General features: G+C 37.3%; 1 protein-coding gene across 4 annotated transcripts in view; it reads left to right on the forward strand.

The window, feature by feature from the left end:
- golgb1.S (golgin B1 S homeolog) overlaps positions 1 to 23,498 on the forward strand; it is a 28,514-nt gene extending 5,016 nt beyond the window's left edge. For 3 of the 4 annotated variants that reach the window (XM_018255643.2, XM_018255640.2, XM_018255641.2), the window contains exons 4-16: positions 141 to 257; positions 336 to 596; positions 1,708 to 1,818; positions 3,225 to 4,065; positions 4,475 to 4,542; positions 5,254 to 10,655; positions 11,479 to 13,216; positions 15,168 to 15,311; positions 17,950 to 18,081; positions 18,548 to 18,654; positions 19,876 to 20,001; positions 20,301 to 20,394; positions 20,521 to 23,498. In XM_018255643.2, coding sequence (XP_018111132.1) covers positions 141 to 257; positions 336 to 596; positions 1,708 to 1,818; positions 3,225 to 4,065; positions 4,475 to 4,542; positions 5,254 to 10,655; positions 11,479 to 13,216; positions 15,168 to 15,311; positions 17,950 to 18,081; positions 18,548 to 18,654; positions 19,876 to 20,001; positions 20,301 to 20,394; positions 20,521 to 20,652 — 9,273 coding nt within the window. In that variant the 3' untranslated portion in view covers positions 20,653 to 23,498. The remainder of the gene's footprint in view (positions 1 to 140; positions 258 to 335; positions 597 to 1,707; positions 1,819 to 3,224; positions 4,066 to 4,474; positions 4,543 to 5,253; positions 10,656 to 11,478; positions 13,217 to 15,167; positions 15,312 to 17,949; positions 18,082 to 18,547; positions 18,655 to 19,875; positions 20,002 to 20,300; positions 20,395 to 20,520) is intronic. The other variant, XM_018255642.2, reaches the window with a different exon arrangement.
- The last annotated feature ends 295 nt before the right edge of the window (positions 23,499 to 23,793 follow it).

Consider the following 23,793-nt stretch of genomic DNA (forward strand, 5'->3'; position numbering starts at 1 on the left):
ATCGTGTATTGTATGATTTAAAGAGAAACAGACCTCTTGCATATGCATTGTGAATGTATTGTGTTTTCAGGATTTAGATTTTAAACAGATTATTAATGTTGATGTGTGCACTGAACAGAAACCATTGTTTTATTTAACAGCTGGAAAGGGAAACTTCAGATGCAAAGATGGCCAAACTGAAGCTCCAAGCAAAGGCAAAAGTTGCTAACTTAAACAAGCAGCTCGAAGAACTTAAGAAAACGTCAGCTGACAATAAGGTCAGTAAGGAAGCATGGCTACACACCCTTGTGTATCTTTGTTATACTGTAGATTTATTACACCTTTTTCCTAATTAGGTGAACAAAGAGGGGAGCAGTGATGCATGGCACCATGATCAGAGAGAGGAGGAAAGGATTCATGAGGAGGAGAGAAGGAGACTACAAAATAATGTATCAGAGCTCACACAGCAGCTTCAAGAGAGTCAAGAGACTGTTTCAAAGCTCACAAGACAATTGTATGATAGTCAAGATAGTTTTGGTGAACTTACTAGACAACTCCACGAGAGCCAGCAAACCGTGGAACAGCTCCAAAAATGCCAACAAAAACAGGAAGCTGAGGTATGCATATGTATCATTCTCAAGACTGCTTATATCATGAAGGTAATGCTTGCTGGCACTATACTAGAGAGAGAGAGAGAATTTAATATCCGTTGAGCTTTCAGAGATTTCTACCATAAGGGCAATCACATACAGGGAGATTTGTCTCTCGCCGCAGGCAACAAATCTTCCAAAAAATGCCTTGCCCTTTACTAACTCTTTAATCACCGCACGTAATTAAATTACTCACTGTATTTGTTTTCTAGTCCATTGCAGGTCTGTTAAAATAGCATTTCTGCTCATTTGTATGTATTTCACTCTGTTTAAAGTGGTAGTATACCACATTGTTTAACCTGAGTGCAAGGAACATAATTTTTCGATATGTAGATATGTCTTTTGTGTGACATCAGTAATGCTATATAGTTACATACTGTATACTTTCATGGGGAAAAAAAATGTTTTCAAAATGAATCAGTTAATAGTGCTTCTCCAGCAGAATTCTGCACTGAAATCCATTTCTCAAAAGAGCAAACAAATTTTTTTTATATTCAATTTTGAAATCTGACATGGGGCTAGACATATTGTAAATTTCCCAGCTGCCCCAAGTTATGTGACTTGTGCTCTGATAAACTTCAATCACTCTTTACTGCTGTACTGCAAGTTGGATTGATATCACCCCCTCCCTTTCCCCCCCCAGCAGCCAAACAAAAGAACAATGGGAAGGTAACCAGATAGCAGCTCCCTAACGCAAGATAACAGCTGCCTGGGAGATCTAAGAACAACACTCAATAGTAAAAACCCATGTCCCACTGAGACACATTCAGTTACATTGAGAAGGAAAAACAGCAGCCTGCCAGAAAGCATTTCTCTCCTAAAGTGCAGGCACAAGTCACATGACCTGGGGCAGCTGGGAAATTTACAAAATGTCTAGCCCCATGTCAGATTTCGAAATTGAAATATAAAAAAAAATCTGTTTGCTCTTTTGAGAAATGGATTTCAGTGCAGAAGTCTGTTGGAGTAGCACTATTAACTGATGCGTTATGAAAAAAACATGTTTTCTGATGACAGGATCCCTTTAACGTAATATAGTCCATTTCTTGCTGCTGCATAAACTCTCTCTGTGTTTTTACAGACCCTTGATCTGCAGCAGAAGCTAGAGGAGCAGTGTGAAACTCTCCGTGCCCGCACTCAGTTTGTCGAGATGTTAGAGCAGGAACTACAGAGTGCAGAATTTCAGAAACAGGTAATTACAAACAGACCCACTACCAGTAGACGTAGTATAACACGGTCTTGACATATGTGCAGGGGTGGGGTGGAGAATTTTTTATTTTGTTTGTCTTTGCAATGGTCGTTCTGTAGGTATTGTGAGTATATAAAATAATCATGGAGTACTCTGTTTAGTTTTCCATATCAAGTAGCTTTTTGAAATGAAGTAATATTAAAGGAGAAAACTGAACTTAGACCTAAAGATGACATAAAGGGTTCTTGTTTAAAAACAGAAAAAAATCAGTGTGTCAAATAGAAGAAAATGAGTATAAAAATAGTTACTTACTTTATTATTAAAATCCTGGACTTACACTTGACACTGTCTCTGGGAAGGGTTTCTCTCTTCCTCTCCAGTCTTTTGGAGCTCTCTCCAAACACTTCAGGTCAGCAGGAAATCACTCTCAATCTCCTTCCCGGCTGCACACACAATCACACCTCCTTCCTGCACTTGGAGGCTATCCATGGCCCCTCACCCTGCTCCAGCACCAGGAGGTATCCAGGGGGAAGACGCGCTGAAGTGTAGTCCTACACATCTTTTTGACACTGCAGCTCACCTGCAGCTTAATTACCTAGCTACCACTAACTTGGCAGCTGAAAACCCTTAATGGAGCAAGGAATGGAAGGCGCACCCTGCTCTTCTGCTTTTACTCCAGGAACCCATTCATCCAGCTTTTCCTGAGCTGGGAAAATGCACAATGTTACTTGCTGCAGAAACACACACTTTTCCTCAAGTTTACTGTTGACCAGCCTAATACTGGTGAAATACACACAAAATCATGGTCTCTTTTCATAGACACCTCTTACCATTACATATAGTTAAAGCCTTAAAATGTTCTAATACTAGCTTTTATTCCAAGAACTATAGGTCCCTGTGGAATAATGTGGAAGAGTATGTGAATACCCACATATCAGGGCAGAAAAGACCACATGTCCTTACTGTGCGGGGGGCCCACAGGAATCAATCTGGAAAGTTGCAGGCATCTTTAATACCTTAGTCTGTTCTGCCCCATGCTTTCATTGCCAAGATATAGTTTATTCATAAGAGCTCAAATTAACAGATACACTAATTACAGATACGATAAAAGTGGTATTTGATGGGGTTATATTACAAAGAAGATAACTCTTAAGTGTACAGGAAAATAATTACTGAAAAATATAATAATGTGCCTTTATGTACTGAGTAGGTAAGGTGTGTCTTTTGCTCCCCATCTATTTTTACAAATTCTGCTGTATATAGCTGGTGTTGCATTCGCATATCATGATTTGCATTAATGGAAGATATTTCATTTTATACAGAGTAGATTTGCGGAAGGCATAGAATGATATTTCTGTGTCCCCTATTATTTTGCTTCCTTCATCTAACCCATCCTAATCCCTTCACAGGTTCTATCTGAGCAATTCAGGCAGATGGAAACAGAATTAAAATCTTTGGATGGGGATAGGAAAGAATATGCTTTTCAAGTGACCATATTAGAGAAAAAACTTACAGAAAAGGATAATTCTTGTGAAAGGCTGCTTAAGGAGTTAGAGCAAGAGAGTGGAGTTCAACAGGAACTAGAGAAAATGAAGACTGATATGGAACAAATGAAGAAAGAGCTTGAAAAAGGGCAAGAAGCTCACAAAGAGCTGGAACAATTGAGAGAAGAACTGAAGAGAGGGAAAGTGGAACAGGATAAGTTAGAGCAAATGGAAGAGCAACTGAAGAAAGTAATGGAAGATCAGGGTGAGTTGGTACAAGAGAAAGGTGAGCTGAGCAGATTGAAATATGCCCAGCAGGAAATAGAACAAACAGAAAGAGTTCATGAAGAGTTAGAGAGAATGAAAGAAGAACTTGAACAATTGAGAGGTTATCAGATTGAATTGGAGCAAGTTAGAAATGAACTGGAGAGAGAAAAGGGCGTTAAGGAGGAACTTGAGAAAGCAAAAGAGGAGTTGTGCACAGTAAAAGCAGTTAAAACTGAACTGAACGAGCGGAAAACTGAAGAGACTCTTTACCTTCAACAACAAAATATGGAAAGGCCAGTAACCAAGAACATTCCGGAGGATTTTATGGAAGTAAATGATGAACAGAGGGAAAATATGAACTTAAACCAGGAGTATTCTATGTCCTTGAATATTCTAACCCCAGGGGAAAATGACTCTGCTTTAAGCGTAATAAAAAATGAGTACTATGGGCAAATGTCTGATGAAATGTCAAAGACAGAAACTGAAGAGACGCCACAAGGTGAGTGTGTGTGTGTGTGTGTGTATATATATATATATATGTATGTATATTTGTTGTCATCTCAAAATCTGCTGTATGTATTTAAGTTCTCCGCATTTCACTTCCTGCAAGTTAGTTAGTTCGTTTGTTTGTTCATAGTCAAAAATTAAAAAGGTTGAGCATTCTGATATAGGTCTTAAAACTCTGAGGTGACTTTTGATATCCTTGAATTTGAAATTAACATGAATATTCTAGGCACGAGTGCATTTATGTATAGAATTTAGGTGGAGGCCATTCATCTCACATTTAAGTGCCTGGCGCTGAACTTCTAAATACTAAATAGGCACTTAGATAAAATTACAAAGCTTGTGGAAGTATTTCTTATGAATTGTAGTCTCGCTGGTTACTAAACAAAACCTTTTTCTTTTAGAGGATGAGTACATTGTGCATACTGCCTCCGAGAATGTTCTGGAACCACATGGTGAGCTTTTAACACAGGTAAATAAAAATAAAAACACAAGATATAACATTGTTCACATTTTTATGTTTATTAGTTTAAACCATTTTTTTTTCTTCTTCTATGGAAACGAATATAGCTATGGCACAAGTGGCTATTTGTTTATAAACTGCAGTTCACACTACGGATTGCTAGTCACTTTCTATAAATTAAGGTGCAAGCCATCATCCTCAGAGTGATGACAGAAAACATGCTGCTAAATTGTATTGGTGGGTAAGGGAGGGCAAGAGCTGCAGACCAAATTCTTTTTTATTCACAGAGGAGTAACCCATAGAGATTCCCTGCACTTTGTTATAGAGATGCCACATCTGCCATAAATCTTAAATGACAAGTAAAGACTAATAATTCTGAGGGGGGGGTAAAATAATAGGTGCCACCCTCCCCCAGTGAGTTAAATTTCTAGTTTTTTTTTCCCCAGTATGATTCTCTTTCAGAAAAAAAATGCACTGGCCTGGGGATAAAGCTGCAGATGAAAGAAGCTAAATATTTCTAGTATCCCTCTCTCCAGCCAATCCCTTCATAGATCCAAATTCTAAATGTCTGTGGATGTGTATGGTTACACACTTTATAAAGACCTGTTTTAGATTAGCATCATGAATTGGCATTTGTTTATGTTTGTATGCTATGCTCATATATGTAGTTTTGCTGTAATACTATAACAGATTTAGAACACCTTGTCTTTTTTGCTGTAGGTGTTGAACCCCTCTACAGTGGAGAAAGATGGACTTGACTCTGTATCTGAAGGATTTGCTATTGCTTTGGGAGATGCTATAGAAGATATGCAAAAGAAGCAATTATCTATCCTTATGATGGATCTCCGAGACACCCAAGAAGAGATAGAGAGCCTGAAGGGGCAACTGTTGGAGAAAGTTGAAGAATTGCCCTGTGAAACATTAGTACAAAGCATGGATGATAGTGAATTCAAAATTGAATATAACTCTGATGGACTAACTGATGCAAAGAACAGTGAACATCTAGAACTTATTTTTTATGAAGAAAGTTCAGGGATGACATACACAGATGAAAGTAATGACCCCTCAGTCCTAAACCTATCTCAAGCAAAAGCACAATTTAAACAGATCATAGATACTGAAGAGTCTAATACTACCTGTCAAGCGCTGTCATTATTAACTAGAGACAGTAGCAACAATGAGATAAATGTAGATATTAAGGCACTGAATGAGCTTGTGTTGGAACTGCAAAATCAAGTGCAAACTTTGAACTTGGAGAAGGAGGCCCTGGTCAAGAGGATTACGTATATAGACACAGACATTAAACAAATGGAATACTATGGGGCTCAGAACATCTTAGCTGAACAAGTAAACAGTTTAGAAAACGAGTCAAAATCCAAAGACTTAAAAATTACAGCTCTGCAAAAAGATCTTGATCAACTGAATCTTCAAATGTCTGAGCAAGATGCACTTTTAAGACTGAAGGAAATTCAGCTGTGTGAAAAAGAGGAAAATGTGGTAAGTTTTCAGGAAATGCTGAACCTAAGTCAGAGCAAAGAAGTGAGGCTTTCTGAAGCACTTGCAGGAAATGAAAGGGAAAATGTCTTGCTTCAGGATCTCCTTTCACAAAAAAGTGCAAGCATAATAAACTTTGAAATGCTGCTAGCAGAGAAGGATCAGCAGCTGGATGAGTTAAGTCATAGCCTTTCTGATAAGGTTGTACTCCTAAATGAAGAAAAACATTCCTTGTGTTTGGAAATAAAGATTCTTCAAGAACAGTTGATATCAGTTGAGGGAGAACAGAAGGAGGATATGGAACATTCTGATACACAACAAAAAGAAAGTGAAGATATACGTGTGCAGTTAGATCAAATCATAAAAGAGAAAGCTCAGCTTCAGGACATGATGGACTTAGTACAGCAAGAGCGAGATGAGCTGCTTCAACAGTTAGAGGTCACAAGATTTGATCTCGTGAAAAATCAAGAAATGTTGCACCGTGTCCAAGAAGAATTGCATTTGTTCCAAATTCAATTGCAAGAAGGTACATGTGAGCATTTGCAAACCCAAGAAATGCTTTCATCTGTGCAAAGAGAAAACGAGGAACTAGAAGCCATCGTAAAATCACTAAGACAGGATAATGTCCAGCAGGAAGAATTTGTGAAATTGCAACAGAGTGCACATGAGGATTTGCAAGAACAACTCCAAAAACTAACTGAGACACAGCTTCATAATGCAGACACCATACACAATCTGCAGAGAGAGAAGAGCAACTTAGAGAATGAGTTGCATTTTTTCAAAAGCAGATCATTGCCAGACTTTAATGAGCCAAAGGAGAAAGAAGAGATGCAACAGCAATTGGAATTGCAAAAGAATGAACTTGATCATCTGAAGAAAAAGCTTCAGGCTGCTCTTATCAACAGGAAGGAACTCCTGAAAAAGGTGTCTGTTCTGGAGAAAAAGTTAATTAAATATAATACAGAGCCTGATAGCATAATTGTGGAATCTACCTGCCAACAAGTAACGGAGCAAAATACAGTTGAAGTTCTGAAACTGCAGCTTTCAGAAATGCAATCTGACCTGGAACGAGCCAGGAGAGAAATGACTGAAAAACAGGCAGATGAAGAGAAACTTCAGACTCTGATAGAAGAAATGAGTTTAGAGATGAGTAAAAAAGATAACTTGATTGAAACACTACATATGGAGAAATCAGAGAACCTTTCCTTGATTGAAAGACTAACCGCAGAATCTCAGAACTCAGAATATTTAGCTTCTGTGCCTTCATGTGAGCCTGATGAACTAATCGACACAAGAGTTATGTTGGAAAACAAAATAATAAATCTTGAGCAAGAGAAAGATCATCTGCAAAAGAAAATTCAGGAAGCTCTAAATTCTCGTAGGGACACCATTAAAAAAGCACAGGAAAAAGACAGACATCATCGTGAACAGCTGAAACAACAGAAAGATGAATACAATTTATTGCAGGAAAAATATGAAGAGCAGCAAAAACATAATTTGGAGCTCCAAGGACAGTTAAAGAACCTGCAAGAAATTGAGCCACCAAGGTGGTCTCCATTAGATTCACAGAATGCAGGCACACAAACCAATGTGATAGATCAGCAGCATTCAAAATGTGGGGTGGAATTTATAAATGCAGTAGCTGACGAGGATCTTTCTACTGAGATTACAGTGGAGGCTTTAAAACAGCAGTTAGGTATTTTTGAGCAACAGAGAGATGAGTGTGAACTAAGAGCTGTTTCTTTAGAAGAAGATCTTAAACACAGTGTTGAACAAGTTTTAAAACTTCAAGAGACCATAGAGGATTTGAACAGACAACTTCAACATCAAAAAGAAAATTGTCAAGAGTTTGAAGCCAAAGCTGCCTCTTTAAAGAAAGAGCTAGATAAAAGCCTTCAGGATTGCAACAAATTTCAATTAATGGAATCGAAAATAAAGGAAAAACAGACAGAGATTTCTCTTAAGCAAGAGGAAATAAATGGTCTTCAGATGGTGCTAGAAGAAAGAAATGAATTTGTAAAAAACCTCCAGATGTCTATATTGGAAAAGGATGAAATGGTAAGTGCCCTCAAGTCTCAGTTGGAACATCAAGCAAAGGAGAATAAGGAATGCATTCAAAAATTTGAAAAGCAGATTCTTGAAGTGCAGCAAAAACAAGATGAAGATGTGGAGGTAGCTAGGAACAAAAATCAACTTCAGAGGAAGTTGCAGGCTGCTTTAATCTCTAGAAAAGAAGCACTTAAAGAGAGTAAGTCTTTACAATTAGAACTGGATAATATGAGAAAACAAAGAGAGGAGCTGTCTAACCACTTGAGAATGGCAGAAAGATCTGTCTTTGAAATAAGTGAGGAAAGGGACAACCTGCTTGATAAATTACTTAGCAAGAAAGAAGAGTTAAACAAGCTGATCGGGGATGTTGACAAAAGTTTAGCAGATAATAAAAATCTGGAAGATTCATGTGAAAGTCTGAAACTTGCCTTAGCAGGTATTACACATGAGAAAGAAATCTTGAAAAAAGAACTGGAATCTATGAAGAATGCAGGCTCTACACAGCAACTTGAATGGCAAGAGAAACTGTCTGACCAACAAAAAGAATATGAATCACTGCTTCAGTCCTATGAAAATGTTAGCAATGAGATGGACAGGATGAATCGAGCTTTAGAAGCTGTAAGGCAGGAGAAGCAAGAGATATTCCATAAAATGAAAAGCATGGAATCTGCAAAAATAGAAGTTGAGAAGCAACTGGAAGATGTGGAGCAAGAATTAGAAAATATGAAGGATAAGATGAGGAAATATGCCAAATCAAAGCAGCAAAAAATACTGGATCTAGAAGAAGAGAATGAAAAGCTCAGAGGAGAGTTACAACCCAGTAACAGTGAACAAATATTACAGTTTAATAAAGAAAATGAGGAGCTTAAAGCTGAGCTTGAAAGACTGAACTCGGAAAATTGTGATCTTGTTACTCAACTGGAAGTGGTCAAGAATGAAAATTTTTCTCTTATTCAACAGTCAGAATGCCTGCAAAATCAACTTCAGAGTATTGAATCAAAACTAGGAAGAACTGAGGAAGAACATCCCATTTTCAGTCAAGATGGGGCTATAACCACACATGAATCCCCTGTTGTATCTGTTTTACCACCCCCAAAAAGTAGAGAAAAGACCGGCAGCAGTCCGATATCTCTGGAACTACTCGATGATCAAAAAAGCACATCTGACAAAGTTGATATGAATTTGATTGCTCAGTTGCAAGATCGTATTAATGAACTGGAGAATAGCATGAAAGAACGTGATTTTGAAAATATAAGTGATGAGATAAAGGTCTTACGAGAAGATAAGCTTAAGGCTGGAAACCAGATATCTTATTTGTTAGAGCAAATAAGTCAGCTGCAGGATCACATAAATGAATTGGAAAATGGTGCAAAAGAAAATGGTTTTGAGAAAATTAGTGATGACATAAAGGTATTACGAGAAGACAAGCGCAAGGCTGAAACACAGATATCTAATTTGTTAGAGGATGTAAGTCAACTGCAAATAAAGACGGAAGAGTTAAAAGAAATAAATAAAAAAATACAAATTTCCGAGGCTAAGGCAGTTAAAGAAAAGGAGATGACAGAGCTGGAAAAGGATGAGTTGGAGGAACGCCTGATGAACCAGTTGGCTGAACTCAATGGAAGTATAGGAAATTATCAACAGGATGCTATGGATTTACAGATAAAAAATGACTACTTGCAAAAAGAGTTACAGGACCTCCAGTTTGAATTAGAAGAGGAGAAGAGGAAGTTAGAGATGCAAAAAGCAGAAGCACTTTCTCATGTTCAGAAAGAGTATGTAGAGAAACTGAAATCAGTGCATCAGGGAGAAAAGGGCAGAGAGAGACAGACAAGAGAGCTTCAAGAACTTCTCAAGGAGAAACAGCAAGAAGTACGCCATTTGCAGAAAGACTGTATTCAGTTCCAAGAGACTATCAGTGGTTTAGAAAGAACAGTTAAGGCTTTAGAGTTCGTTCATAGTGCGTGTGAGAAAGACAAGGTAGCAGCAAACGAAAAAATAGCTAAGGCCAGGGAAGATACAAAAAAAGCAAAAGCTGACTTAGTGTCAATCCGTGTGATGTTAGATGATACTCAAAGTGAAGCAGCAAGAGTATTAGCAGAGAGTATGAAACTAAAGGAAAGTCTTCGTGTAGCAGGGGAGGATTCAGCTTTAAAACTGAAAAAGAAAGATGAGGAAGCAGAAAAGAGGTTGGAACATGAAAGAGAGAAGCATCTTAAAGAGATGAAAAACATGCAGGAGAAGCTAGATTTACTGCAGCAGGAAAAAGAAAGTATGGATGGAACTATTACTGGCTTGCAGACTGCTTTGGACAATAAGACTGTGGAACTGAAGGAGCTCCGTGGGAATTTAAACCAAAACATAGCAAAACTGGCAGCATTTACCAGCAGCATGTGTTCCTTGCAAGATGACAGGGACCGTATAATAGAAGAATCTAAAAAATGGAATAAAAAATTCTCAGGTGCCATGAAAGCAAAGGATAATGAAATGGAAGAAAAGGAAAAGATCTGTACATCACTAAAGAATGAGCTAACAGAAATCACTTCACGAGCTGAAGAACTGCGGGGCCAAGTGATTAGGTAAAGAATGCAATGTATACGTTTTACAAAAGAGAAGCTTTTGCAAGTGGAATGTCAGAAATAACTCTGATCCCTGACCCTAATAATAATTTGAGAGAAGTGGAAATACTTTTAGATTACATGGGGTAATATACTGGGCATTTAAACCTTGTGATGATAATTATATATCTATAAAACCTTATAATCAAATTATCTTGTACCCCTAATAAAGTGAATACATTTTTGGATACAAAGATCTCACATCTCATTAAAACAATTTAATCAAATATATAACTGTTCTGTAGGTCCTTATAATTAAGAACCCACCCACCTCATGTATCTCAATCTCTCCCCAAATATAATGTCCACAAACAGCAGACCTTTCATCAAACTTACAGTATATTGATAATGATCCACCACCGGTCCAAGCTCTGTTCTGTTATTTAATAAATGTTCCTCTGTGTAAATATGAAGCTTCCCATCCAATAAGCATGCATTTTTAATGGATTCTTTATGTATGCCTTTATAGTCAATTTGGACTATGGTTCAAACAGTTTGATCACGAACACCAGTATGATAAGTTTGACCAATAATACCTCTGTGTTCTCCCAACCCCTTTTAGTCAGGCACATCACCAGACTGTGATTCTCAATACCTGCCTCAACCACATCTACCAGCAGAACTACATGTTTCTGCAAGTACACCTCCCAAATATTTGTAGAATCATATTATTATGAAGATGTCGTAGAATGCTTTGTGGTGCTTGGTAGCTCTTTATTAATTCTGCATATTTACACCAAAAGATTGTTCCCAATCCAATAATTAAATTGTATTTATTCCACAGACTTGAGAAAGCAAATCTGGAACTCACAACAGCCATACAAAGTGAGGCAGAATCTCATCTGAAGGTACAGAATTCCCTGCTAGAAGAAAAAACTCTGCTTTCTTCCCAACTAGATGAGGCACAGCATTTGCAACAGAGCTGTCAAGAAGAGCTAAAGGTGAGAAATCTGGAAGACCTAGATCGGCAAAAGCAGCTTGATGCTTTGGAAACAGAAATTCAACAATTTAAAGCAGAGAAGGAGGACCAACTGGATACAGTAAAAAGGTTGGAGTTAAAAGTCCATGACATGAAGTTGCACATTGAACAGACTGAAAGTGATCTGCAGGCATCCAAAACACTGACAGAGCAACTTCATTGTGAGCTAGAGCAGAAGGAGCAAGATGTGGTGAGGCTGCTGAGCTCTCAAGATGAAGCAGTAAGAGCAACTGTTAGGGAGCTGCAGGAGTTGCATGCTGCTGAGAGCAAGGAACTCCAGAATAGACTAACAGACATGGAGCAGGAAAGGTCACAACTGGTAAAGAAACTGGAGGCTACAGAGTCCCAAGCACAAAACTCCCAAGAAGATACTAGAAGAAGTAAAACTCAGCTTGAAGCAATAACTAAATCTATGTGCTCACTGCAGGAGGAGCGTGAACGTTTGATAAGTGACTACCAACAGCTCGAGCAGAGACACCTTAGTGCCATCCTTGCCAAAGATTCACTGATCCAGGAGGCTGCAGCAGAGAGTAACGAACTACGTGAGGAGCTACGATTTCTGCTGAGCCGCACAGATGACTTGAATGCACAAAATGCCAAGCTGAATGCTCAACTAGCTCGGTACCGTGAGGATTTAAAGGAACTCATAACCCTTAAGGACTCACAGCTGAAGCAACTTCTGGGCGAAAAATTACAAGAAATAGAGAGACTACGACAAGAGCAGAGTGCACAGGAGCAGCAATTGAAGCAGGAGAAAGAGCAGGCAGATATTTTGAGGCAGAAACTTGAAGAAACCAGAAAAGAGAAACAGAGCACACAACTGGAAGTAGAAACCTTGACCCTCTGTGTGTCTAAACTACAGACTGAGAGGGAGGCAGGAGAGGTTCGATTTGCAGAAGAAATCAAAGAGGTGCAGAAGTTGAAAGAGGAGTTCTTACAACTTCAAAAAGAATTGGCACTTGTGAAAGAGGAGAAATATCAAACTCAAGAAGAGGCAGAAAGGAGAGTGAAAAGTGCAGAGGAGGAGCTACAGAGGAAGCTACAAAATTTGCAGCATGACACTGGAATAATGCGCAATGAGGCAGAAACTGCTGAGGAAAGAGTAGCAGAACTGGCAAGGGACTTGATGGAGGCAGAGCAGCGCTTACTTCATGCAAACGAAGAGAATTCTTCACTGACAGCTCGGTTACAAGCGTTTCAAGGCTCCATGAGGTCACTACAGGACAGTCATGATTCTGCTAAGGAAGAGTTCTATAAAATGCAGGTAGAGCAGAAAAATTGGGCAGTCCTGCAGGAAGAACTCATATCAACAAACAATGAGGAACAGCAAAAATTGAAAGCATTGTTAGAAGAGCAAACTATAAAACTGCAAGCTGCACATGGACAACTGAGTCAGTTAAGTTCTGACCTTCTAGCCTCACAAAACCATATAAAGTTATTGGAAAACTTACAAGAAGAAAGCAAGAGACTGCCAGGGGCTATAAATTCATCACAAAGAGAGGTGGCAATACATGTGCAGAACACAGATCTCGGGGACAAAAAGGTATGTGTTCTTGATGATTGATGAAGATAATATCTGTAAAATTCACACAATACTAATATGTAAGTCCCCAAAGCTATCGTTGCTCAGTGGCTAATCTACCCTGTATTACATTGGCCTTAATTTTAACGAATGTTGCTATTCTTTCCTCCCTTCTAACTCGCTTTAGATTCCTTGTGTCAGCTTGCTATTTCTGACTGCTTAGTTTATGATTCCCAATTGTGTGAAAATAGGGGATTTTGGTTGTTTAAGCTAGGCTAAAAGAGTTTCTCAGCAAGTTAACAGGAAAGTTCATAGATATTTGAATCTGCTTGAATGGTTTATGCTGGTTTAGCTAGAGCCTTTATCTTGGTTTGGGAGCAGAACACAATAGTAACGTAAGTGCTTCAGCAGGGCTGTATGCTTAAACAGTGAAGCGCCAACGTGGCAGTCATGTACTGCAATATTTTAGTCACCTTATTAAATTGCTTCAACTTTGCATAGAATTTGGATTGAATTCCACTGCCATGCTTGTGTTCTCAATTCTTTCCATGCTGAATCAGTTTAGCGATTCATTAACAATAAATTCTAGCACATGTAGTTTAAATGCAAGTGGCCATGTTTTTTGCCCACAATTCCTACATAATTGCTGTGCAAGCTGCTGTTGCAGTCAATGCATTAAAATGAGCACAGTTCCACATGAGCTTCAACATGAGTCTAATGCTGACACTTAGAGGCAAATTTATCAAGGGTCGAATTTCGAATTCATGTGAGTTTTGTTTTTTTTTTTTTTTTTAAACTCTCAAAAACTCAAAAATCGAACAATTGAAATTTACTATAAAACAGAATTAAATTCAAATCGAATGTCAGGAAGGCTGCAATCAACTCCAAATTGATCCCTGGATGTCTCCCGTTGACTTTAACGGTAATTGGGCAGGTTTTAGGTGGCGAATAGTCAAATTCGAGTTCTTAAAGGGCCAAAGTTTGATAAATCTCGAAAATCAAATTAAAATTTTTTAAAAATACTCGAATCGAATTTAAATTTCCTAGTCGAATTTGACAGTTTTGACCTTAAAAAATTGAATTTTCAATTCAACCCTTGTAAATCTGCCCCTTAAAATCTTCAGTGTTTTGATGTCCTAAAATGTGAGTCTGACCTGCTACCTCCACCTTCAATAGTGGCAGCAGCACCAGGGTGTTCACCACATCCTGATAGGGGCACTGCACACATTTCACAGGCACAACTATGAAAAAGTGTAAGGAGTGGCTTTAGACAAGTACTTTTTAATGTATGGCATTGTTTTGTGCCTAAAGATGTGCTACCACATCTACACTTGTGGGCCATAAACTTGCCTTTACAATAATGAACTGTCTTCTTCCTTGCACTTCTCTTCTTAACACCATTTCTACTATGTTGTTCAATGTTACTTCATGCATGAACCTCAGATCAGCCTTAGAAAGAGAGTCCAAAATATCTGTTTATATTATGCTGTGATATAATATGTTATATCTTTGTGGTTGACTAATGACTTGTGCTAGTAGAATGGTTGTTCTATTATTATCAAAACAAGGGAAAAAACATTATCCGATATCCCCAGTGCATATATGTGCTCTTATTAAATTGTCCATAGCAGTATTATAACCAGTTGGCTTTTAGATTAAAGGATAAGTAAACCTTTAAAATAAGTGAACTGACCAGCAGGTGGAGCTGTTGGAATAAAATTCATTCATATTAACAGCACATGTATTCCTTAATATCTTGGAATAAAAAGAAAATAAATAATGAATGTAAATGACAAAAGTGCGTAGAATAGCACTCTCATCAATTTTACATTCACTTATTTTAAAGGTTTACTTATCCTTTAAGGATTGTAACATTGATTGCAGTCATAATGCATAAGATATTGGGGGAAAAAAGACTTTTCCATTTACATGCTCTGCCTAAAGTGATGATTTCTGTGTGTTCCTCTTGTAGGTGTCCGAAGGTAATACCAATGACTCCTTGCTATCAGCTTTGCAGAACAGTCAAGAGGAAGTTCAGAGCCTTCACAAGCAGCTTAGTGATGCTCTTTCTCAGGTTCACCACAAAGAGCTTAGAGTTCAACAGCTCAATGGAAAGGTGTGTCTATTTGTGCATGTATAATTTATATATATATATATATATATATATATATATATATATATATATATATATATATATATATATATATATATATATATATATATATATATATATATATATATATAATATGTATGTATATTTGTACAGTTATAGCAACTCTATCTGGAAACAAAATATCATACATTTTAATGTTTAAATATATCTATATATATATATATCTATATATATATATATATATATCTATATATATATATATCTATATATATATATATATATATATATATATATATATATATATATATATATATATATATATATATATACTGTGTATATATAAATACATCAAGTCAATAATTCAAATGAAAGTGGAGATTTATTGGTGATTCGGCTCCGCACAGAAGCCTTCGTCTTTCCCTGACGAAGGCTTCTGTGCGGAGCCGAAACGTTGGATCACCGATAAATCTCCACTTTCATTTGAATTATTGACTTGATGTATTTCCTTGGAGTGCTGTCAATCCCTGCATTTTGTCTACATACTTCTCAGACTAGCACCCAGGTTTCTGCATACTAATGGTTGTGCATTCCATTCTGTTTGATTATATATATATATATATATATATATATATATATATATATATATATATATATATATATATATATATATATATAGTTATCAAAAAAAGTCCAGACAACTTATCTTTGTGAAGAAAACGAAAATTCTTTATCCAGCATACATATGCATGAATATGCAACGTTTCGAAGCTCCCGCTTCTTTATCAAGCAATCTAAGTTTACAATGATTTCACATCCTTATAACAGGTTACAGCTGTAAACACGCCCCCAAGGGGGTGGTATAAATTACAAGCGTGGTGTATGACCTCTTGAAAAAATCTAAATAATAGACCATTAACGTCAAAGTGTATACATAGAAACAACCAATGGATTAATCAATTGTATCATAATGCGAACATAAACCACAAAACATGTGATAGAATCATTTAACACGTTATTACCTCATATATGACCTTACCTTAGTATATATGAGGTAATAACGTGTTAAATGATTCTATCACATGTTTTGTGGTTTATGTTCGCATTATGATACAATTGATTAATCCATTGGTTGTTTCTATGTATACACTTTGACGTTAATGGTCTATTATTTAGATTTTTTCAAGAGGTCATACACCACGCTTGTAATTTATACCACCCCCTTGGGGGCGTGTTTACAGCTGTAACCTGTTATAAGGATGTGAAATCATTGTAAACTTAGATTGCTTGATAAAGAAGCGGGAGCTTCGAAACGTTGCATATTCATGCATATGTATGCTGGATAAAGAATTTTCGTTTTCTTCACAAAGATAAGTTGTCTGGACTTTTTTTGATAACTATACATTGTGTCCTTAATTGGACTAAAGTAACGGACTGGTGCATACTCCACTCCATTTTGTTTGGATATATATATATATATATATATATATATATATATATATATATATATATATATATATATATATATATATATATATATATATATATAGAGATAGATAGATAGATATATTATTTTTTTTGTGTGTTTTTTACACTAAAGCATATTTAAGTACGGTTATAGCAACTCCTATCTGGAAACAAAATATCATACATTTAATGTTTAAACGATTTTCGGAGACGTAAAGTATGGTAAACCAAATTACAGAAAAAAATCATATCTGTAAAACCCCAGGTCCTAAACATTCCAGATAATATTTCCCATACCTGTTGGTTTTTTTTTTTTGTTTGTTTCATTTTGGAGTACAGAAATTGTTACCTTTTTAGAATGTTTGGATAGTGTGATAACATATGCCTATTTCAGTTAGGTATCTGTTGGCCAGGTTCATTGGAGTGCCCCATGCATGGGCAGGTAAGATGCTTAGTCTGAAGGGGCTGAATCAACAGCTTAAATCTGCCCTTATATGGGCAGCTTAAAGGAGAAGGAAACCCTTTCGGCGCAAAACCCTTCCCCCCCCCCCGGGCAAATGCCCCTAAGTTGCTACTTACCCCTCAGCGCAGGTAATCTCCCGTGCAGTTCGCAGGCGCCACCTTCTCCCATGTGGTCTTCTTCCTGGATTCCCCGGCGTTTGGTGTCGCATGCGCAGTAGGAGCATTTGCCGGTTGGAATCTACTGCGCATGCAACGAAAGTCACAAAGTTGCCGAAAAAAGAAATTGGAAAACTTTGTGACTTTCGTCGCATGCGCAGTAGAGCTGAACCGGCAAATGCTCCTACTGCACATGCGCCACAATACGCCGGGGAATCCAGGAAGAAGACCACACGGGAGAAGATGTGGCCTGCGAACTCCATGGGAGAGGACCTGCGCAGAGGGGTAAGTAGCAACTTAGGGGCATTTGCCCGGGGGAGGAGGGAGGGGCGTCTACAAGGGGGGGAGGGGGGTCTATGGGGGGAGGGGTTTTGCGCCGAAAGGGTTTCCTTCTCCTTCAAGAGTTAGAGAACAAAGCAAAATGAATAATTAGCATTATTCTTCAACTGAAACATGAAAATGTTAGCTATTGAGGCATTTAAAGAGTATAATAAGCATAATTAATTTACATCACATGCTAGCTATATCTGACTTGTGCTTTGGCATTGCTGCTGTGTAGTTGTCTCAGATATTCGATGAGAAGAATGCTCTGTCGATGCAACTTCGAGGAAGCAGCCAGAACCTTAAAGATGCTCTCAATCGATATGCATTACTTGAAAAACAACTTCAGGAATTAACACCCAAAAATCAGGTGAGAATAAAATATAGGCCAGTTGGTATCGATACAAAAAAGGTAAGAGGAGCAGCAATAATTATACAAAGAATGAACAGGAAAAAGGGAACAGCAATACTTTTCTTACCTCTAATTCATCCACTGAATCTAGTTTGCTGATTCTGGTGCCCTTGCTTACATATATACTGATGTATCCCATGTTGAAAGATGACCGGCGCAGATGTGTTGGTAGCAGTATACTTTTATTGGACTAAAACGTGACAAAGAGCATTTGTCATTTTTACAGGAACAAAACCCTGCTGAAACATTTTGTTGCATTTGAACCATTGATTAGTGCAGTAACAGGCATTTTATTCTGTACTGTAAACCATCGGTGTAATTACCTCTTTCTGGAGATTCCTGTATTATTGAAACAGCTTAAATTTGTAATTGTTGTTTTAGAGTATGGATGTATCAATTCAGTTGCATTAACCCTTATTTAAAGGTATCTGTACAGGAGGCCATGATGGTCGATTCAGCTCCTGGAGCGCCACAAGAGAAGAAAGAAATCCATACAGAGGCAGACCAGCAACTCCTGGAACTGCAGCAGAGGTGAGATTCCAAAATTGTAGAGAATGTATAAAAATAGAATTGTACTTCTTGCTACTAAAGCTGTGTTGTTATATATTACTGAAAGATCCCTATTCTGGAAAACCCTGGTCCCAAGATCTCATCCATAGCCTGTAATTTTTTTTTTTTTAATAAATGGTGCAGTGTTATAATATTCCCTCTGTTTAACAAACGGCTAACATTTTCTAGTTGTAAACAAAAGATGCTTCTGCTTGACAGCTTAGTCAGATCTTCCCTGCTACCAGTGTTCCTTGTAAGCTGTGCGTGCACACACAATTTTGAAGATTTGTGTAAAAACACATTTTGCATTTATTCTGACCTGTGCACAAAGTTTTTAAAAATGCACACAAAATTATTTTTTTACCAACATAGCTAAGAAGGAATTAAAAGGAACATTGCCTGCTCCTGCTTCTTCTAAGTGTAATTTGAAATTCATTATGCTTGTATAAGTCAGCCATATACTAAATGATGTGTTTGGCTGATCTTTTTCAACTGGAAAAGTAGACATAAATCATTATTCTGTGTGATTTTTTTATTATGGCTTTTGATTTTGCTTGGCCTTTCAGGTCATACAGATATTTACTGCATTTGGGAGACCAATACCGTGCACGTGTTTGAGGAGCATACAAAATCATCCCATTGTAGGCCCTTTTCTTTATAACCTCTATCTGTTATAAAATTTGTGGCACCCATTTACCCTAGAAATTATGCCTTACATAATGAAATATTAGCAAGTTACTGCCTCCAGTCTCTTTGATATCACTCATAACAGGCAATTTACACAAACATTTCTCTTCATATCATCCTTTTGTGCCATTTATGTATATGTAACACTGAAATGTTATCTGCCCTACACAAGTCCCTGAATGTAGGTCTGTGTTGATATGTGCTTTTGTTCTCCTGAACAGAGCCAGTGTTGAACTGGGGTCCCTTGGGCTCAACAAAAGGCCACCACTGACCACCAATAAGTCCGACCCTGAAATGACTACATTTTGAAATATAAACACAAATGTGTAAATAAAGTAGACTTTACATATACAGAAGTAACACACAGTGGTGACTATAAGAGGAGATTTCCCTATCAGGATATGACCCATTATAAGAGATGTCTATTGGAAATGGGTGTCTTGTCTTATGAAAATATTACCCCATAATTGTTTAAGTGAAATTCACTCCACTCAATTCAAATCTGTGTTGTTTCAGGTATCAAGAAATGAAACAAAAAAGCACTGAGGCAGAACAAGTGATAGCAGACTTGGAGCGACAGCTATTGGAGGAGCGGCAAAGGACAGAAGACAGATTTCAGGAAATGGAAGAGAACATGCAGAGGTTTGTACTACTAAGGCACCAATTGGAGTGAGAAGACTGTGGTTTGCCAGAAATTAGACCACAGTGAGACCATTTGCAGTTATGGCAAGGAGGAAATTTTCAGGTGACGATTTTGTATGTAGAGTAAACAATAAGGTTGTGCAACAGTTTGGCAACTAAAGCACATAAGAGGAGAACACCCTGTTGTGGAGTATTAATCAGGTAGGGAGGTTAGGGTTCTTGCTACCTCAGTGCTTGGTGGAAAAATGTAGAGAATGCTAAAATAAATAACAAGGCTTTTGGTGCTGTTGTCTTAACAGGTTGCAGGTAGACAACTGGTCAACCCCTGAGGATCCAAATATGTCCCAAGAGCTTTCATTGTTAATTGAACCTCAAGAAACTGTAAAGACCAAGGTAAATCTCACTCTTTTAATTTCTTGTGCTTTCTCCCTTGCTTCTCCATCCTTCCTATCTTTCTCTTAACCTAAATCAATTTCAATACACATATATATCTAACATTATATTTATTCCACTGTACAGGCTAGAAGTTCATCCATCCGTAGATTACTGCGCCATGGGTTATTCTCCCGCACACGGACTCCTTTGCTGATTGCTCTTTACCAAGTAATTATACATGTGCTGCTGCTTCTCTGTGTAACAGGGCACTTGTGATTTTACAGGCTCCACCTTACAGGCTGCATTATTTACGCTTGGCAGAAGAGGGCTAAAACTAACATGTACTGCACTTTACAATTTGATATCACTTTAAAATGCCTGGAACGGTTTATTCTTTGGATCGGCACTAGGACATCTGTTCAGGAAAGATTGCTGAGGACATCCCATAGTACTGCAACTGCAATGTATACAGAGGTGTACAAAATATGCTGTTTCTGCTGAACACTGTCAAGACTGTGTTAAAAATGTTATGTTCTGATGTACCCTATGAACGCTGAAGATATAACCTCTGACCTCTTATTGTCCTAAAACACCTTTGATGCCTTTTTCTGTAACCCAAAGTCTGATGTTAAACCTTATTTGTGATTTCTGACGAAATATCTACAATATCCTGTGCCCATTCAATTTTGTATCTGCGTGCAGGATGGCAGCACCAATCCCTCACAAAAAGATCATGTATGTATGTAGTACTTCTGGTATGTTAGTTGTGCCTATATAAAGTATGAGGACCATAATATTGATAAAAAGTAAATTATCTTTTAATAAAGAAGTATATATTCCTTTAAGTATTCCACCTTGTTTCCAAATAAAAAGCAGAAATATTTAATTTTGTGTATTCACACAACATTATTCCTATATACATTTAATCAATCACCAAATAAGCAGGTCCTATGAGTTTGCAGCATGCATAAACTTTCTCAGTGGTTGAAAGTGAAATGAGACTTTGGGAAAGGCTCTGCTAATATTTGACCCTTCTTTGCTCATTATGGTAAACAATATAATAATAAATAAATAGTGTTTCTCACAGAATTTATATTAACCAAGTAAACATGACCTACAGAGCCAGGCTTTTGCATGTTAACTGGACCAGATTTCTGTTAAGGTGATTCTTTTGATAAACATAATATTTCATTGTGGCTGCACTTTATTTGTGGGGTAAGAGGTTTGAAGATATATCCATATAACTTTATTTTGGGGATTTAACCATATACAAAATCCTCTGCAAAAGATTGGCCCAATAATTGGACTGAATTCAAACCATTCATTGCATATTCAAATCTTGGAAAAAATGTAAAAACGTAAATAATGTGAGAAAAAGAATTGTCACTATTTTTCATCGATTGCTTTAAAGACAATTAACTTTAATGATTTGGATTCAGTTCTATGGAGCGGTAAGGAAGTGAGCGGTGGAGGAATCTTCATTTTGCAGAAAATGCTGGGATTCAACTGAATCCAGAACCAAATTTAGGATTCAGTGCCAACCCTGCTGTTGTACTCTAGGCCATGGCTCTTACCTCTTACCCCACATTATGATTATCCAGGGCATTTATTTCATTTCTCTTGATTTTTTTTGTTTGGTGTATGGCTTTATAACCCTACTGTTTGATATAGTATATGTATAATGTATGTATATATAATTATATATTGATACAGCTGGTGGGCAATTGTGTCTCTGGCTGCATCTAATACTCAATTGTAACGTATTTGTGCGTCTCATTTGGCAAAGTGCATAGTAAAAAGCTTGTATGTGGACATTGGAGGAAACCTTTTATTGGAAAGAAATTAATAGTTTAATACAAAATTTAAGCATACTGAGCTTTTACCAAATTTTCTGTTTTTCCCAAATTGGTGACTCTAAGTGATGTTCTTGCTTTTCCAGTTGTGTAGTTAGTGTAAATGAAGATTGTGTTTAATATGTCTTTCTAATCATGAGCTTCATGGTGCCAATGTATTCATCTATGACTCTATGCAAAAGGAGACAAACAGGTCAGCAACTTTCCCCATTTACCACCCAGTGTTTAGCCAATATCTCCTGCACATAATCATCAGTGTTGTATATTATTACCAGAGGCATAGGAAGAATGTATAGATTATACTGCACCCTGCTGCTTTGCAAACATTATTAGTCACCATTCCTTGTCTGCTAAAAATAATGTAAACATTAATTAAACCCAATAGGATTATTTTCCTCTAATAAGGATTCATTATATTATTGGGGATCCAGTGCAAGGTATTTTTTTCTCATTACAGACAAAAAAAAAAAATCATCATTTGAATTATGTGATTAAAATTTAATCTTTGGGGGTGTCCTTCATGTAATTCAGAGCTTTCTGGATAACTGTTTTCCAGAGAATGGATCTCATACCTGTACAGATAGCTGATGTGTTGGAAGAGCTAATCCCTTTACTTACAGAGGCAGATTTCACTTATATTCCACAAGGTATCCAGCCTCTTACAATTACAGGGTCATTACTCTGCGCTCCCATCTCTCATCCAAATAAAAAAAAAAACAAGACCTATATTATTTATTGCACTACTCGGCTATTTTTGTCAATCAGCAACACAGTGCCATGGTATTACTGAAAAGATAATAGGTATTTGAAAGTGTCATGGGGAGCATGCAGTGCCTCCTCCCCCATTACTTCGCTCATACCCTTCCAGCCCTTTTTCTATTGTAAGGGCCTATTGTGGTTTTTATTTGCACAGTAGATATTTCTCTTAAGCTTCTACAGCATCTGATTTAGGCAAACAGGTTTGTTCGCATCCATGATGGGTGTTCATGTGAAGTGTAATTCATTTGTATTTATTGTTATTGCAACTGATCAGTCTTTGGTTTGCAGGTGAATTGTGTATGTAATTACCATTATGTGGGTTTATTCATTCATTGCACTGACCTCTGCATCCCCTCTGCACTGGGGTTTCTGTATGTGATCTCTATTCTGTGACTGTATGACTATGTATCTTTTATTTCCTAGCATTTGGAATATGGGTTTCTTCTTATCGCTGATTGACACAGGACAATCACAGCCCAAATTTTAAAATAAAATATTTTTCAAATTAAACTGTGTTTGAATGATAAATGAGTGAGTGAAATTGCTGTTATTTTTTCCCCCTATTTCTATGAGAACAAAGTGGCTAAATAGATGGAATCATCGATTATAGTATGTAAAGAAAAGAGACTAGAAAAATGGAGGTTGAGTGAGGAGAGGAAGAATAATAGTACTGAGAGTGGCCCCCGGTCTAAAAGTTTTGAGTGGGCCCGTTGGTGTCCCAGTCCGACACTGGAGGAAATTAGAGAGCCAATATGTTTACTGAATAATAGAAAACATGACTGCACGAGCAAGGGAAAAATGAAGA

The sequence above is a fragment of the Xenopus laevis genome, chromosome 3S (assembly GCF_017654675.1).
Source record: "Xenopus laevis strain J_2021 chromosome 3S, Xenopus_laevis_v10.1, whole genome shotgun sequence".
Classification (NCBI taxonomy): domain Eukaryota; kingdom Metazoa; phylum Chordata; class Amphibia; order Anura; family Pipidae; genus Xenopus; species Xenopus laevis.